Source organism: Crocuta crocuta, unplaced genomic scaffold (assembly GCF_008692635.1).
Source record: "Crocuta crocuta isolate KB4526 unplaced genomic scaffold, BGI_CrCroc_1.0 scaffold322, whole genome shotgun sequence".
NCBI classification, from domain to species: domain Eukaryota; kingdom Metazoa; phylum Chordata; class Mammalia; order Carnivora; family Hyaenidae; genus Crocuta; species Crocuta crocuta.
In genome coordinates, this window is record NW_027532592.1 from 3,655,318 (window position 1) to 3,674,386 (window position 19,069).

Genomic DNA, 19,069 nt, shown 5'->3' on the forward strand with positions numbered 1-19,069 from the left:
CCCTGGTGCGGATGCCTTGCGACAACACGGCGGCTCTACCGTGCACCCACCAGCTGCCCAGCACGCGCGAGCGTCATCTCGTCGCACCTGCTCCAACAGCCCTCACTTCTCAGCAGGAGGGACTGGGCTTTGCCCGCGGTCGTGCCGTCCCAGCAAGAGGCCGACCTAGGGTTGGACTCTGCAGCTGATGCCAAGGCGGATAAACTTCATCCGGATTTCCTGGCAGTGTCAGCAGGCTGGGAGAAAAAAGTGAGGCCAGAGGAGGGAAGGACACTGGGGACATTCCAGGGCGACCCCGCGAGCCAAAGAGACTTTTCAGTTTTTAAAGGAAAGAAAAAGTGTTTTGTTGAAGAACTGCATGCTCTTGATGTCTATGGAGAAGGAAACATGGCGGGGGGGTGGGGGTGAAGAATCCTGAAAACTACAAGAGTTCGCTGATTGGGGTACAGACTGCACCCAAATACAGGCGCGAACAGACAGTCAGCGTGGACAGAGAAATACGCAGTGGACCTGAGTTTCTATTATTATTTTCTTTAAAGAAAACTTCCTATTCAGTAATTGCTTCTGGATTTTTAAAAATATTTATTCATTTTTGAGACAGAGGGCGTGGGTGAGGGAGGTGCCGGAGGTGGGGGGGATAGAGGAACCAAAGCAGGCTCTGAGCTGTCAGCACAGAGCCAGACATGGGACTCGAACTCACAAACCGCGAGACCGTGACCTGAACCGAAGTTGGATGCTTAACTGACTGAGCCACCCAGGCGCCCCCAGAGTTTGTATTTTAAAAAATCAATTGTGCTCCTGACTTTCATGCTTTTCCTTATTATCTTACTGAAGTTTGTAGTCCTATAGTTTCATTTTGCTAATTCTGGAATTTTAGATCAAGGAAAGTTAAGTATATTCCCTGTGGCTTCGTCTGTGTGGCATTCTAGCTGGATCCACTGTGTGAACAGCTCAGGTTTGTTTATGTATCTGTCTTGTTGGGGAGGCCACTTGGATTGTGTCTCAAGATTTTGCTATTGCAAATAATGCTACAGCGAACATTCTTTTATGTTGTTTTGATCAACTTATATATGCATTTCTTTTGGGGAAACACCTAGGAATGTAGGGTCTTAGGGTATGTGGATTTTTAATACTTGTAGCTAAAGTCAGTTTTCTTTTTCTTTTTTTAAATGTTTTATATATTTCTGAGAGAGAGAGAGAGAGAGAGAGAGAGAGAGACAGTGTGAGTGGGGGAGGGGCAGAGAGAGAGGGAGACACAGGATCTGAAACAGGCTCCAGGCTCTGAGCTGTCAGCACAGAGCCCGATGCAGGGCTAGTGCCCACGAACCGCGAGATCATGACCTGAGCTGAAGTTGGCTGCCTAACCGACTGGGCCACCCAGGCACCCCTGAAGTCAGTTTTCTAAGATGATTTTAGCATTTTGTATTCTCACCAGCAGTGTATTGAGAATTTCTGTTACTCCAGATCCATGCTGACTCTTAATATTGTTAGTCTTTCAGATTTGAGTCCTTTGAGCTGATGTGTTGTGATATCTCATCTTAGAGTTAACTCTAAGTATCTCAGTAATATTTTATAGTTTTGTGTCTGTAAGTTTTACACAACTTCCTGATGGGTTCCATTTTGATGCTATGATAAACGGGGTCCAAAAACCTGGGCACCCTCTTTGTGGTTGGTGTAGAGAAATTCAATCAGTTTTTGTATATTGACTTTAATCCCAGAAACTTTGAGAAACTTCACTAAACTTTTATTAATTCTCATGATATATCTACAGATTCTCTTGGATTTTCCAGGTACAGATCATCTGCAAGAATTTATATTTTTTGTTGTCTTTTTTTTCTTCTTTTCCAATCTTAGTATCCTTTACTTCTTTTTCCTGCCTTCTGGCATGGTCTGGGATCTCCACTAGAGTCTTACAGACAAGGGGAGAGAGTGGGTTTGTCATGTTTCTGGTCTCAAAGGGAGAACTTTCACCAGTGCTTCATGTTTTCAATTCTGATATCTTCTTTGAGTTATGTTTAGTTTAGAGGTGTGTTTTCTAATTTCCAGAAATATGGGGGGTTTCCAAAGGAACATTTAGTTATTGACTTCTGGCTTAGATCCCTTAGTTCCCTTTACGTTTAGTATGCCAAACATACTCTTTGGCAGCTGTTGAAAAGTTTTGGTGGTGCGTTACATTGTCAATTTTGGCAGTGTCCTGTGTGTGCCTGCCCTGAATATGTGAGCTCCAGAGGGAGGCTGCAGCATCCTGCGTGTGCCTGCTAAGTCCACTTGTTGGTTATATTGTTCAGATATTCTCTATTCTTACTGATATTTGTGTTTTCTATGAGTTACAGGAAGAAGTGTATTAAAATATTTCACCATGATTGTAGATTTGTCCATTTTTATCTGTAGTTCTTTTAATGTTTGCTTTATATTATTTGAGGTCTTATTTTTAGGTACAAATTCAAATTGACAAAACACTGTTGGAGAATTAAACTAATTCTTATTGTAACGTAAACTTGTTTAATTCAAGTAACCCCTTCCCCTTTTTTTGCCTTTAAGTCTATTTTGTCTTTTTTTGGTAACCTATGGTAAATTTCCATTTTTTTTTTACCAACAGTATTTATGTTTTAGATGTGTCTTTTCTAAATAACTTATGGTTTCTGTTTTGTGATTTAGTTTATATTTTTATATAGTCTTACAATCTTAGCCTTTTAGGTGGACTTTTTAGACCAGTTACATCTAATGTAATTATTGATCTATTTGGGTTTAAGTTGGTTAGTAGTATTATGAAAATGAGAAGCTAATATTTGCTTCTGAGACTTTTTATAGACTGGATAGTCAATTTAAGGTGGGTTATCACTGAATCAATCTAAAATTACTCTTTGGGGATCAATAAAAAAGGCATATTTCTTTTTTTTATCCTTTCAACATAGATAGACAATAAATATTTATTGATAAATTGAAAAATGTGAGGTCTATATTTTTGGCTCTTTCTAAGAATGCTACCTGTGGTTCAATAAGTTCACCAATTTTATTAATGAAAGGGTTTCTGGGAGAGAAATTGGCTATATTTATTAGCGTAGGTCAGCAGTATTACAATGAGTAAGAGGACATTCTATGACTTTTGCCCAGAGGATGAGAAACAAGAAATGTAACTAACTGAGGCATTAGAACTATACCTAAAAAAAATTGTTTTTAAGACCTGGAATAATTTTCAATATCTTCCTTTATCAAAACAATTTGGGGAAAAGATCCAAGTCAAGACAAAATGCACTTATGTGCCCCCCCCTCCCAATTCAAATCAACAATAACAGCCACTTAACCAGATCATAGAAATGTTAGTACCTCATGTTTTTGTGCCATGACTTCAATTAAAGAAAAGTTGGTAGACAAAGGAATGTTGTTTTCAGTGCAGAGAGTCTCCCATTTGTTCACAATCAACTGGCGAAATTCTGCTGTTAAGGGTCCACTGTAGACGATGCATGCGGCTGAAAGAAGTATGTCACCCCAAATTCCTTCCAACTTCTTGTCTATTTGATCGATTGTTTCTTGCCATTGAGTCTAAATGTTAAAATAAAAGTGAGTTCTTGATATTTGACATGAAATATGCTATCGGGAGACATTTTAGGTATTCACGGTTTTCCACTTGGATCCAACATTCTCGTGGGTATGCGCATTAAAGTGAGTAACGGAGGACATTAGAACACCAACTGTTTTCTAAGGATAACATGAGCCCCACCCTTGGATTTGTCAGTAGTGTCACATGTGTTAGGGCTGATAGCCATGTCAAATCCTTTGTGTAATAATTTTTAAAGTAACAATTCATTGTATTATTAATGATGTTCAATAATAATAGTGAGTGACATTTATCTAAGAGGCATTTGACTTTGAAAATCTCATTTGACACTTCCAATACCCTGTTAGGTAAAAGTCACTGACTTCATTTTAGGAGGAGGAAGTTGAAGCTTTGGGAGGATCAGAGGAAATGATGAAACAGGAGATAAAGGAGTTCTAAAAAATGTTCTTCTCCCTGATGACATCCCCTCCCTTTCAGCCACCCTTGTTTTGTGCATTCAGCTGAGGCTGTCCTTGCACCGGACAGGGAGGGCTCATGACTTAACGCAGATTCTGTGGACCTCATCAGACAAGGGAACTGATGCCTTGGGAGCAAGAGGAAGTAACGTCTGATCCACGTGGTCTGTTCCCTCTGTTTCAAGACTACTTGACCAGGACTCCTTTATTTTTATCAGGAGCATCTCAGTAAAACAGACTGGACGAGAAGATAGTCTGAGGAGGTATGTGCGTGATACGACCTTCAGTGAAATACCCATCCCGGGGCTCGCCAAGCCCTGTAGGAATTGATGAAGGGGGTATAAAGCCAAAGAGAGCCATGCCTTCTCGTCTTTCAGGGTGGCGAGTAAGATGGACGCACAGTGCAGGCGCCTGGTGGCCAGTGTCTTCCTGTTTGCCAGTAGCTGCTTTTGAGCAAGGAGATCCTTGTAGGTTGCCTGCAAAACCAGCACATGCTCCTCGATCTGAAAGACAATTGTTCACTGCTGAGACTGAGTGTTATATTCTCACGTTGCCTCAAGAGCTTAAGTGTCATCTGTACACATATGGTGTGTAACCACTTCATTTTCACGTCTTGGACAGGTGATTGTGCTAACGAGAAAAATGTAGTAATTAAGTACATGATTTTGTGATACTAAAGTTTCTTTATAAACTGCCACCTGCCTCAGGAGGCTTTCTTACAAGCTTAGCCCTTGAAGAGTCATCCTTTTCTGATTTATTTTTTTGCACTGAAAATGTTGTATCACATCCAGTTTCCTTCTCTAACAAAATGACCCAATTGCTTCATCCTAGATATGCTGACCAGCCTGGAGGAACGAACAAGTTTTCCAGGTAAGGCTGGGAGGATGAAGTGGCTCTTAAACCATCAAGCAAAGCTGTGCTTACCGACCGCAGTTCATAATCTATAATTTCTCCCCCATTCTAAACCTGCTCTCCTGGTGAAAATACCTAATCCTTAAAACAATACACACGCGAGCTACTCTTGGCGTGATTAATGATGTATTACTTCTTCCTGGTTCACCCACAAGAATTACTCAGTTGCTTCGACTCTGATATAAAATATTGTTTTTGTTTGCTTGCTCATTCCCTTTGATTTGATTATTCTGAGAAAACACTCTTGCTACTCATGACCTAGTGAGTGAAAGGACGATTCAAGTGTACGACTTACGGATTCAATTAAACACATGAAATCTTTTTTTTTTTTTTTTGCTTTGTATCATCACTTGCTTATTTTCTTTAGTTCCAGTTTAACATACAGTGTAATATTAGTTTCAGGTGTACAATATAGTGATTCAACACTTGCCTACATCAGCCGGTGCTCATCACGATAAGCGCTCTCCTAATCCCCATCTCCTATTTCCCCCATCCCCCCACTCCCTGCCCTCTGGTGACCAGTAATGTGTTCTCTGCAGTTAAGAGTCTGTTTCTTGGTTTCTCTTTCTCTCTTTTTTCTCTTTTACTTGTTTGTTTTCTTAAATTCCACATGTGAGTGAAATTAAATAGCCTTTGTCTTTCTCTGATTTATTTCACTTAGGATTATACTTTCTAGCTCCATCCATGTCATTGCAAACGGCAAGATTTCATTCCTTTTTATTGCTGAGTAATATTTCATTGTATGTATACACCGCATCTTCTTTATCCATTTGTCTATTGATGGACACTTAGGTTGCTTCCATATTTTGGCTATGGTAAATAACGCTGTGATAAACACAGGGTTGCATACATCTTTTTGAATTAGTGTTTTTGTATTCTTTGGGCAAATACCCAGTAGTGTATTTACTAGATCATAATATGGAAATTCTCTGTTTAATGCTTTGAGGAACCTCAATACTGTTTCCCACAGAGGCTGCACCGGTCTGCATTCCCACCAACAGTGCCCGAGGGCCCCCTTCCTCCACATCCTCACCAACACTGGTTGTTTCTTGTGTTGTTGATTTTAGCCATTCTGACAGGTGTGAGGTGACACCTGATTGTATTTTCCCTGATGATAAGTGATGTTGAGCATCCTTAAACACATGACATTTCTATTGTATGGCAACATTGTGTTCCCAAGGTAACATTTTTTAAAAAGCTTATTTATTTCTGAGAGATGAAGAGAGAAAGCAGGCACACATGAATGGGGGAAGGGCAAAGAGAGGGAGGGAGAGAGTCCCAAGCAGTCTACGTGCTGTCAGCACAGAGCTGGACGTATGGCTCTAACTCATAAACCATGAGATTCTACCTGAGCTGAAACCAAGAGTTGGACCCTTAATCAACTGAGCTACCCAGGTACTCCCCAAGGTAACATTTTTAATGGAAGTTTATAGGATATAATATGTTCTTGCATTATTTATTTCCCCTAAATTCCCTAGAGTTTTATGAAATATTTTTTATATTAGGGCCCAGATGAACAAGGGACCTATTTTTAAAATGGGAGACAGATAATATATAACTCAGTGGGGAGAAAACCTCAGCAAAGGGCTTAAAATCCATGGAGATAACTACTATGCTCACTTTAAAAATATTAAGTGTTTCCGTTAATATTTTATATACATATATACATTTCAAATATATTTGTGTAAGTTCAACAAGTTAACATAATAGAAACTTCTCATGAAGGCCATGGTTGTGACCTGGAGGGGAATGGAGAGTGTCAGTGAGTAAGGTTCTGACTGAAATTTAGAGTTTATTTTTTCTTACCCTACACTTGATAATAATTAAAACAAATAGACAATATCATAAATAAGTATTTGTTGGGTAAATGAATGATAATACAAAAAATATGTAAAAAATCATGAGCATTGTGAGAATTAAGTATGAAAATGGAAGATGTCAAGCATCGAGAATAGGTGAAAGGGAGCTCCAGTCCAAAATGGGGAGACAGGGGGCGCCTGGGGGGCTCAGTCGGTTAAGTGTCCAACTTTGGCTCAGGTCATGATCTCACAGTTCATGGATTCGAGCCCTGCATCGGGCTCTGTGCTGACAGCTAACTCAGAGCCTGGAGTCTGTTTCAGATTCTGTATCTCCCTCTCTGTCTCTCTCAGAAATAAATAAAAAACAAAAAAATTCAGAATGGGGAGACAGGAGGCATCTGAGCTCACCTGCTCCTGTGGCCACATCAAGCCTATGGCCAGTATGGAGCCATTCCCCATGAAAGAAATTCAGAAACTAGCAGATGAGGGGCGCCTGGGTGGCTTAGTCGGTTAAGCGTCCGACTTTCGCTTAGGTCATGATCTCGCAGTTCGTGGGTTCGGGCCCCGCGTCGGGCTCTGTGCTGACTGCCAGCTCAGAGCCTGGAGCCTGTTTCAGTCTGTGACTCCCTCTCTCTCTGACCCTCCCCTGCTCACNGCATCCACACAGGGAAGGCTGAGATGCTCTCACCATAACCCCCACCCCCGGCACAGTGGTACACAAACAAGAGAGAACTCACAACTCCCAGCTTCTCCCTGACGGCAAAGGCTCTGAATCCAGCATCTAGGGTCTCAACTTCTAAGACTTCCCCCTGAGGGATGGGCATCCAAATAGTTAGCTCTGAAAGCCAAGAGGGCCTGCATCCGTGTAAGACCGCTAGACTATAGCAGACAGGTACTTTCTGACTGGCTACCCCCCCAGGACTCAGCACAAAGGGCAGAGATAGAAATGCATCCCAACCAGGCTTTGCTTTAAAGAGGCCTAGGAAAGAGGCTCTGGTCTGAGGGCCAGGCCTCTCTTTAGCACACATTTAGGGGCTGACTGGCTTTCTCCTGAGACAGGGAGGCCAGTAGGCACCATCTCTGCATCCTCCCTTTGGTGCACTCAAGGTCTCTGCTGTCTCCCTGGAAGGAACTTGTGCACAAAATGGCGCCCCAGACTTGGTGGCTGTGGCCCAGGGGATATACCACCTGAGCACCTGGCTCTGGTGGCCAGCAGATCTTTCATTTGTGGGCCTCATAGAACTATAACAAACAAAGAAACATCTTAAGGGGCCAGTGCTGAGGGCTCAGATGGAGACACTTAACCCCCAAGCTGTCCCTGAAGAGAACTATTCACACAGGCTTCCAACGAGCCTCAGTGCTGACTGAGATGCTCCCCTTTGGGACACTGGCGGATCTCGGCACATGCTGAATACTGGGAGCCACTAAGGACACACGAGGCTGCCTGGGCAACTGCAGTGGTGTGCGAGACAACCAGGAGCTCGACCCGGGCTGATGGGGCTCATCCCCTCCCCTGGACCATTCTGTCAGCACAGGGAGGGCTGGCTATTTTCGCAAATGCACAGAAACCAACACAGAGAGTCAAGGAAGATACAGAAACATAATTCCAAACTACAGAATAATAAAGCAACGGACCTGAAAAATGAAACTACAGGCTAAGGTCCTTGATGAATATAGATACAAAAATTCTCAACAAAATACTAGCAAATTGAATTAAAAATGTTTTATATCACATCAATGCAGAAGAAGCATCTGACAGAATACATTTTCATGATAAAAACTGTCAACAGACTGGGTACAAAAGGAACAAACCTCAAGATAATAAAGGGCAGTTATAGGGGCGCCTGGAGGGCCCAGTTGGTTAAGCGTCCAACTTCAGCTCAGGCTATGATCTCCCTGTTTGTGAGTTCAAGCCCTGCACCCGGCTCTGTGCTGACAGCTCAGAGCCTGGAGCCTGCTTTCAGATTCTGTATCTCCCTCTCTCTCTGACCGTTCCCAGCTCATTCCCTGTCTCTGTCTCCCTCTCAAAAATAAATAAACACTAAAAATTAAAAAAAAAAAGCAGTTATGACAAACACACAGCAAACGTTACACTCAATGGTGAAAAACCAAGAGCTTTTCCCCTAAGCTCAGGAACAAGACAAGGATGTCCACTCCCTCTATTCTTACTCACTATAGTCCTGGGAGTCCCGATTAGAGCAATCAGGAAAGACAACGACATAGAAAACACCCAAATCAGAAAGGAAGAAGTAAAAATGTCACTATTTGCAGATGATATGATCTTTGTATATAGAAAATGATATGATCTTTGTATATAGAAAATCCCAGAGACTCGACCCAAAAACTGTTAGAGCTAATCAACAATTTTAGTGGAGTTGCAAGATGTAAGGTCAACACACAGAAATTATGGCATTTCTACACAGAAATGAAACAGCACAGTGCTGGCATAAGTAGATACACAGACGAATGGAACAGATTAGAGAGCCCAGGATCAAATCTGGCAAATAAGGTCAACCAACATTCAACAAGGGAGCCAGGAACCCCCAATAGGGAAAGTCCAGTCTCTTTAACAAATGGTGTTGGGAAAACACACAGAGCAATGAAAGCGGACTCCTGTCTTACACCACTCACAAAAATTAACTCCAAATAAGCCCAAATACCATAGCACTGATACCATAAAACTCCTAGTAGAGAATCTAGGGAAGAAACTGCTTGACATGGGTCTTGGTAATGATTTGTTTTGGCTATAACACCAAAAGCACAAACAACAGAAGCAAAAATCAACCCATGGGACTACATCAAACCGAAAAGTTTCTGCAGAACAAGAAAAACAATTAACAAAATGAAACGGTAGCCTCCGGGATGGGAGAACAGTTTTGCCAACCACATGTCAGAGAAAGGCTAATCTCCGAAGACCGCCTACAGCTCAATAACAAGAAAACAAAGTATCTGATTGCAAAATGGGCAGAGGAACTCAACAGACATTTTCCCAATGAAGACATACAAAGGGCCAACAGGATAAGATGTCCAACATCATTTATCGTCAGGGAAATGCGGATCAAACAAAACCACAATGAGACCCTGCCTTGCGCCTGTTAGAATGGCCATCATCAAAAGGACAAAAGAGAACACATTTTGTGGTTCCATACACATTTTAGGATTGTTTGTTCTATTTCTGTGAAAGACACCTTGGAATTCTGACAGGGGTGGCGTTCAATCTGCGGCTTGCCTTGGGTAGAGTGGACGTTTTACAATATTAGTTTTGCCTGGTCACGAGCATGGAGTATTTTGCCGTGTATTTGTGTCTTCTTCCTTTTCTTTCCTCAGTGTCTTAACAGTTTTCAGAAAACAGGGCTGTCACCTCCTTGGTTAAATGTATTCTGTAGGCATTTTATTCTTTTTGACACAATTGTAAATATGATTGTTTTCTTAATTTCTTTTCTGGATAGTTTGTTGATGGCTTATAGAAATGCAACTGATTTTTGTACATTGATTTTGCTTTTTGCATCCTTAATGGGTTCATTTATTCTAACAGTTTTTTTGGAGGATTCTTCGGGGATCTAAGTTAAAGGTTTGTTCATTTGCATGATCTTTTCAAAGAACCAACTTTTGGTTGCACTGATTTTCTCTTGTTTTTTGATCCTTTGTTTTGTATATCTCTGCTCTAATGTTTATTATTTCTGTTCTTCTGCTGGTTTTGGATTTAATTTGTTCTTTTCTTGTTCCTTAAAGTATAAAGTAAGGTTATTGATTTGAGATCTTTCTCCTTTTTAATATAGTTATTCACACCTGTAAAGTTCCCTCTGAGCACTGTTTTTGCTGGTTGCCATAAGTTTCGATATGTTGTGTTGTTTTGATGTGTCTCTAGATGTTTTCTTAAATTTATTTTTAATGTTTGCTTATTTTTGAGAGAGAGTGAGAGTGCACATGCACGCACGTGCAAGTGGGGGAGGGGCAGATAGGGAGGAAGACATAGAATCTGAAGCAGGTTCCAGGCTCTGAGCTATCAGCACAGAGCCTGACGTGGGGCTCGAACTCAGGAATGGTGAGATCATGACCTGAGTTGAAGTTGGCCGCTTAACCAAGTGAACCAACTGGGTGGCCCATTAACTAAATCCCTACATTTTATTTTATTTTATTTTTTTTATTTATTTTTATTTATTTCTAGGAGAGAGAGAGAGACAGCGTGAGCAGGGGAGGGTCAGAGAGAGAGGGAGTCACAGACTGAAACAGGCTCCAGGCTTTGAGCTGGCANCCCCACATTTTAAAATGTTGATAACTACATTGAAATGTAGGGGTTTGGGAGAAAGACCGTTCCCTGCTGGGTGGCCATCTGCAGGGTGCCACGTCACCCACTCTCTGGATGCGCGTCCGCGGGCTGGTGACCTCAGTCCTGGCTCTCATAATGATACCCCTACTTTAGCTTAAAACCAAGACATTAAGAAATAACCACTGGGTGCCTGGGTGGCTCAGTCAGTTAGGCATCTGACTTCGACTCAGGTCATGATCTCACAGTTCGTGGGTTCGAGCCCCGCGTTGGGTTCTGTGCTGACAGCTCAGAGCCTGGAGCCTGCAGATTCTGTGTCTCCCTCTCTCTCTTCTCCTCCCCTGCTCGTGCTCTGTCTCTCTCTCTCAACAATAAATAAACATTAAAAAAAAAAAGAAACAACCACGTCTTTACAAAGCAAAAGAGTAGTTGATATAAACAGGTTAAGAACACAGACTGATGCTGGTAAGTCTGCGGTAAACTGGAGTCACCAAGCTCTCCTGGGAGAAGTTCGGTGAAACACTCAATATATTACTGACACAGTAATAATCAGCAGTATTGAGTGTTTTATTATGTGACAGTGCTTTACATACAGTATCCGTGCTACTCACAGAACCATGATTAATCTCTTCACGACTCTCATTATTATCCCTGTTTTCTCCTAAACTGAGAAAACTGCTGAGCTAATGGCTCTCCCGGTGTTTCCGTCCAGCCCACAGAGCTACTATAAGGCTAATAAGCAGTTACCATCTCACCAGCTGCAAACCTCTCTGTTTCTCAGCCAGCCTCTGCCGTGCATGTCTTAGGACGCTCTGGGCTTCGGCCACCTGCATCTGCCTCGGGCCCACCAGCTGAAAGAATGTCACAATGCTAAGTGTTAAAACAGGCCACGTTCACCGTTAAAAATGTTGCTCATGCTTGACAGACATTTGTGTCATTTCTTATAATAATCTTTCCTGGAACCATGTGCACAAAAGGGATATAAAGTGGCTTACTGTGGTGACACATAAAAACAAATAAAACAGCACACATGCTGCAAATACAATAACTTGGCGGGTGCACCTGCTGCCTACGTGAGCCAGCACAGTGCCTCTGGGGACAGCGGTTCTCACTGCGTGTTCTGTCCACAGAAGTCCCTCTGAGCACCATAAGTGAGAGTTACTTCTGGGACCACAGAGGGTCCCTTCCAGGTTGTTCTAGATATTTCAGAGGAAAGAGTGTACCTTCCGCACTTCGTGGTAGTTGCTCAATGCTATGATCCACTGGCATATAGAGGAACAGGCTATAGAAATGAAAGCGATCTTGTTTGGGTTGAAATCAGGTGAGAGTACAATTTTTTTCAGCTTCATGAAAGCCTAGAGGAAACACAATGCATGTATCACAAGAAAAAGACCTATTGTGCTGAGGTCTTCCCTAATCCACATTAAAATAACATCTCATTTCATAGAAGAAAACTCGACTGCTCCTCGGTGGTAGAAATAAAGACATGTAGCCACGTGCGCAGTGGCCCGGCCGCAGGGGAGGGAAGTCTCTGCTGGAAACATCTGGTCGTTGCTACTGTTGTCATGGGGGCTTTGCTTTGCGGCTTAAAAAGGAACTCCATTTGATTTTTAAATTTTTTTTAAGTTTCTTTATTTTAAGAGAGAGAGAAAGAGAGATGAGAGAGAGGAAGAGAGAGAATCCCAAGCAGGCTCTGAGCCATCAGCACAGAGCCCTACATGGGGCTCGATCCCACGAACCACGAGATCATCACCTGAGCCAACATCAAGAGTCAGACATCGAAGTGAGCCCCCCAGGCACCCCAGGAACTCCATTTTAACACAAAAATAAACCAGGTTAACTTCCTCCAGCTTGCAAGGTCTGAAGCTTCCTTCCTGTGCACCTGCGGTGTGAGTGGGTAAGACCAGCCCCCCAGCCCCTGACCCCGAGAGGCGTGTCTGCGGGGCATGGCGCCTATTTAAAGATCTGTCTGGCCAGCGGTGGCAGTGCGGCTGGGGACGCCGAGGCTCACCGAGGACACTCTCCAGCTCATCTGTGTCACGTGGCCACAGAGCCACCACATCTCCATGGTACGACCTTGTTTCAAGTTGGGCACATGCTACTTCCCGCCTACTTTGGGGGCCGTGACCAAAATGAAATCTTTCTCGGACCGACATTCCTTTTGTCTTCATTCCCAACCAGGCGTGTCCTCTTGGAGGACAGAGCCATTTTGCTACATAATTTAGATGGCAGGGGGCCCATCAGCAGTTTACTACTGTGTTCCCATTATTGCTTCGAATACTGTCATGTTTTTTAACAGTTTCTTGACGGGAGCTATTATGTTAGCTTGAAAGATATACTTAAATGAAACCACAGGGAATCATTTCGGTAAGAAGGCTTCAGAGAGGGAGTGGTTGTTACATTAACGCATGAATAATGTGGACATCGACAGTAAGTCTCTGCTAAGAATATTCACCTTGTCCATTCGGTACCTGTATTTCCCAATGCACAGATCATCATTCTAAGGAATTAATTAACCACGGTTAACCATGCTGTTAGCTATTCGAGGTCTGTGTTACCCATGGCGTGTAAACCTTGTAACACCAGGGAACGGGCTGCTCGTGTAACCTACCATGATATCTTGTAATGTCCCTCGGAAGGATACCCCACAAATGGTACTGAACAAATCAAAGACAGGGCTACGTGGGCGTCTGCAAGTCCGCCCGCCCGTCCCCGCACGTAAAGTCCCCGTCCGGGTGCGCCTCTGCCTCCTCGTGCCACCCGCTTCCGGAGTCGCCTTCGTACTTCCAGGTTTTTCCTACGGCAGCGACCACCGTGTGGGCCCAAGATCTCTATTCGCTTCCTGGGAGCCTGTTAGCAGATGCCACAGACTGGGTGCCTAGGACAACGGCAATTTATTCCCTGACGTTTCTGGAGACCAGAAAGCTGACGTCCAGGTACAGGGGGGCCCGCGCTCTCTCTGGGGGACCCGGGGGGTGGTTCTGTGCCTTGCTGCCTCCAGCCTCGGATGCCGTGGGCATTGTTCACCTGTGGCTGCACCGGTGGCGTCTGGCCCATGTCCTGCCATCTGCTGTGCCTTGGTCCAGGCCCTTGTAGCTGCCTGCCGCCACGGCAGGGCCCCTTCCTCCTCCCACAGGACCCACTGCCCAGCGGGGCCCCTGCCCGCCCGGGGCCCTGAGCCCAAGGCTTGCTCAGGGCTTCGGCCCTGTTCTCAGGCTCCGTGAATCCTATAGGAAACCTACACTGTTCTGAAGGAAATCTGCTCCAGGAAAGCCCTTCACTAGGCATCCAGCTGACCTCAATTTCTTCAATTTGTGCTATGCCCCAATCTGACCCCCATCTCTTCCAGCACAAAGTAATATTTTGTGAGTGTTCAGGACGGTTTCTGGTACATGCTGTTCTATGAACATTTCTTACGCAAATAAAAATACATTTTAGGGATCTAGTTCAAAATGGTGGTGTGGGGGGCGCCTGCGTAGCTCAGTCAGTTAAGGTCTGACTTCAGCTCAGGTCATGATCTCATGGTTCATGGATTTGAGCCCTGCATTGGGCTCTGTGCTGACAGCTCAGAGACTGGAGCCTGCTTCTTATTCTCTGTCTCCCTCTCTCTCTGACCCTCCCCTGCTCATGCTGTCTCTCTCTCTCAGAAATAAATAAAAAACATTTAAAAAAATGGTGGTGTGGGAGGATCCCGCACTCATCTCCTCCTGCGGATACACTGGATCTCCAACCATGCACGGAACAGTTACCTCCAAAAGAAACCCAAACGTGACCTGAATGACTCCTATACATCAGGCGGATGTTCTCTAAACACCCTAAGACGCAATCTTGCTGTACCCTCCCCTCTTGGCATGGTGACCCACAGCTGGGAGGGAACTCACAAGCCCAAGCTTCTCTCTGGAAAGTAGCGGGTTTGAACCCCACATCTGGCACCTCAACTTTTTAAATAAAAAAAATTAATGTTTGTTTATTTTTGAGAGAGAGAGACAGAGCATGAGTGGGAGAGGGTCAGAGAGAGGAAGACACAGAATCTGAAGCAGGCTCCAGGCTCCAAGCTGTCAGCACACAGCCCGATGCGGGGCTTGAACTCACGAACCGTGAGATTATGACTTGAGCTGAAGTCGGAAGCTTAACTGACTGAGCCCCCCAAGCGCCCCTGGCACCTCAACATTTTAGACCTGTGCCTGAGAAAAGATCCCTGAAACACCTAGTTTTGAAAGCCCACAGGGCTTCCGTTCATGAGACCCACCAGGCCAGAGCGAACTGGGAAACTGTCCTGAGAGGGCTCGTGCAGACTCGCCCACCCTGGGGCCCAGCGCACAGAAGGGCCACTGAAAAGTTTCCAGCCTCTCAGTGAAAGAAGTCTATTTGCTTCAACCTGAGGGTCAGTCTTATAATTCAATATGTAACCCCAAAAACTAGGAGAAGAAGGACGAGTGAAGTCCAAAGTTAGCAAAAGGAAGAAACAACAGAAACGAGAGCAGAAATAAACGACACAGAGACTGAAAAGAGCTGTTTTTCTCGAAAAGACAAACAAGTGAAAAACCTGTAGCTAACTCCCCACGAAAAAAAGAGAGAGTGCCCAAAGAAGAAAACGAGAAACAAAAGAGGTATTACCACTGATGACACAGAAATACAAATGAGTCACAAGGGACTTCCATGAACACCAACAAATAGGACAATTAAAAAAAAAATGGATAAATTCCTAGAATCATGCAACTTACCAAGACTGAATCATGCAGAAATAGAAAGTCTGGACAGAATAATTATTGGTAAGGAGACTGAATCAGTGATGAAAAACCTCCCAACAAACAATCCAAGACCAGCTGGCTTCAGTGGTGAGTCCTACCAAACATTAAAGGAATTAACATCAATCCTTCTCAAAGTCTTCCAGAGAACAGAAAAAGAGAAAACACATCCAAACTCATTTTATGAGGCCAGCATTACCCTGATACCAAAACCAGACAAGGATGCCACAAAATGAAACTTATAGACCAATATCCCTGATGAACAATGATGCAAAAATCCTCAACAAAATATTAGCAAACTGAATTCCCTCTTCCATTGAAAGTACCATAAACCATGATTAAGTGGGATTTATTCCCAAGGGCAAGGATGGTTCAAGGTCAATCAATCAATGTGATCCACCACCTTAAGAAAATGAAGATAAAAATCATATTATCGTCTCAATCCATGCAGAGGAAGCATTTGACTAACTTCAATATCCATTCACAATAAATCTCTCAACAGACTGGGCAGAGCTGGGGTATACTTCAACATAATAAAGACTGTACATTACAAGCCCCCCCTTCACATCATACTTAGCAGTGGGAAGTTGAAAGCTTTTCTTCTAAGATCAGGATGCTTACTCTCACCACTTTTATTCAACACAGTATTGGAAGTCCTAGCCAGAGCAACTAGGCAAGAAAGACATGAAAGTCATCTAAATCGGGAAAGAAGAAGGAAAACTGTCACTATTTCAGAGGACATGATTTTACGTGTGGAATTCTCTAGACTCCATCAAAAAACTGTTAGAATAAATAAATTCATTATAGTTGTGAGATATGCAAGATTCAGTTGCATTTCTATACACCAACAGTGAACCATCAGAAGGAGGGATTATGAAAACAATCCCATCTGTAGTTGCATCAAAAAGGAAATATCTTGGGGTGCCTGGGTGCTCAGTTGAATATCCAGCTTCGGCTCAGGTCATGATCTCACAGTTTGTGGGGTCAAGCCCCACATTGGGCTCTGTGCTGACAGCTCAGAGCCTGGGGCCTGCTTCAGATTCTGTGTCTCCCTCTCTCTGCCTCTCCCCCTGCTCATGCTCTGTTTCAACTCTCTCTCTCTCTTTCAAAAATGAACATTAAAACAAAAGAATAAAATACCTAGAAATAAATTTAACCAAAGAGATGAAAGACCTTTCAGTACCCCAAAAACTATAAGGCACTGATAAAAGAAATTGAAGAACACACAATAAGTCAAAAGATACTTTACACTCAGCGACTGAAAGAATATTGTTAAAATGTCTGTAATACCCAAAGCAATCTACAGACCTAATGCAATTTCTATCAAAATTCCAGGAGCATTTTTCACAGAAATAGAACAAATAATCCTAAAATGTATATGGAACCACAGAAGACCCCAAGAGTCTTGAGAAAGAACAAAGCTAGAGGCATTGTGCTTCCGGGTTTCAGACATACTACAGAGCTATGGTGATCAGAAGTGTACGGGCATAACACAGACACACCACAGGCCCATGGGATGGAACAGATAGTCCAGAAACAAGCCCATGCACATGCGGTTCATTAACTTATGTTGAAGAAGCCAAGACTGCATGATGGGGGAAACGGCAATCTCTACAATAAATGATGTTGAGAAACATGTGCAAAAGCATGAAGCTGGACCCCTAGCTCACATCACACCCAGGAATAACTCAAAATGGATTAAAGACTTGGAGGTATACCTGAAGCCATAACACTTCTGGAAGAAAACACAGGTGGTGAGCTCCTTGACATCAATTTTGGCAATGATTTTAGATTTGACACCAAAAACAGGCAACAAAAGCAAAAATAAATAAATATGACTACATCAAACTAAAACCTTTCTGCAAAGTAAAGAAAAACTGTCAGCAAAATGTTAAGGCAACCTACAGAGTGGAAGAAAATATTTGCCAACCACATATGTGATAAAGGATTAATATCCAATGTATAAAAAAACCCCTCCTACAATTCAATAGCAAAAAACAAAAACAAAATGTACCAAAACCAAACAAAAACAAAAAACATAAATAAATAACCCCCCCAACCAATCTGATTAAAAAATGGGCAGAGGATCTGAATAGACATTTTTTCCAAAAGAAGACACACAGATGGCCAACAGACACATGAAAAGATGTTCAACATCACTCATCATCAGGGGAACGCAAATCAGAACCACAATGAGATACCACCTCACACTGGTCAGAATGGCTAGTATCAAAAAGATAAGATATAACAGGTGTTGGCGAGGATGTGGAGAAAGGGGAACCCTTTGCACTGTTGGTGGGAATGCAAACTGGTGTAGCCACTGTGGAAGAAAGTATGGAGGCTCCTCAATTACATTAAAAATAGAACTACCATATGATCCAGCAATTCTACTTCTAGGTATTTATCTAAAAGAAACAAAAACACGAACTTGAAAAGAGATATGTATTCCTATGTGGAATGGGAATTCCACATGGGAGCAAACTAAGTGTCCATTGATGGATGAACAGATAAAGAAGAAATACACACACACATATATAACATGATATATAAATATATACACACACATATATGTGATATATAAACACGCAGACACATATACTGTGATATACACACACACGGCATATATATACACATATGTGACATATATACATACTCATAATGTGATATATACACACATATAATGTGATATATATATACACACATATGTGATATATACATACATATAATGTGATATATACACATACACACATAATGTGATATATATACACACATATATGTGATATACGTATATACACACATATGTGATATATACATAACGCACACATATAATGTGATATATACATAACACATACACATAACATGATATATACACACACAGTGATATATATATACACATACATACACATATAATGTGATACACACACACACACAATGCAGTATTAGCCATAACTAAGAAGGAAAACCTTCCAGTGTGACAACATGGCTGGGCCTTGAGGGTGTTACGCTAAGTGAAATAAGACCGAGAAAGATGACCTCATTTAGATGTGGACTCTAAAACAAAACACTGAACTTACAGAAAATGGATTGGTGGCTGTCAGAGGCGGGGGTTAGGATGCTGAAAGGGGTCAAAGGCTCCACCTGCCAGTTATAAGGTAAGTCCTGGGGAGGTAACGCACAGCACAAGGACCATAGTTAACAATACTGTGTTGTTAGAGTAGGTCTTAAAAGTTATCATCATGAGAAAAAATACTTGTGTAACTACGTGTGGGGCAGATGATACCTAGGCATACTGTGGTGCTCATTCCACGCGGGGACAAACATGGAATGCT

General features: G+C 42.7%; 1 protein-coding gene across 1 annotated transcript in view; it reads right to left on the reverse strand.

The window, feature by feature from the left end:
* Positions 1-19,069, reverse strand: part of DNAH14 (dynein axonemal heavy chain 14) — a 293,744-nt gene that overhangs the window by 59,889 nt on the left and 214,786 nt on the right. The window contains exons 63-66 of the mRNA XM_077779923.1: positions 12,216-12,347; positions 11,748-11,843; positions 4,377-4,517; positions 3,328-3,543 (exon numbers count right to left, since the gene is read on the reverse strand). Of these exons, the coding sequence (XP_077636049.1) occupies positions 3,328-3,543; positions 4,377-4,517; positions 11,748-11,843; positions 12,216-12,347 (585 nt within the window). The remainder of the gene's footprint in view (positions 1-3,327; positions 3,544-4,376; positions 4,518-11,747; positions 11,844-12,215; positions 12,348-19,069) is intronic.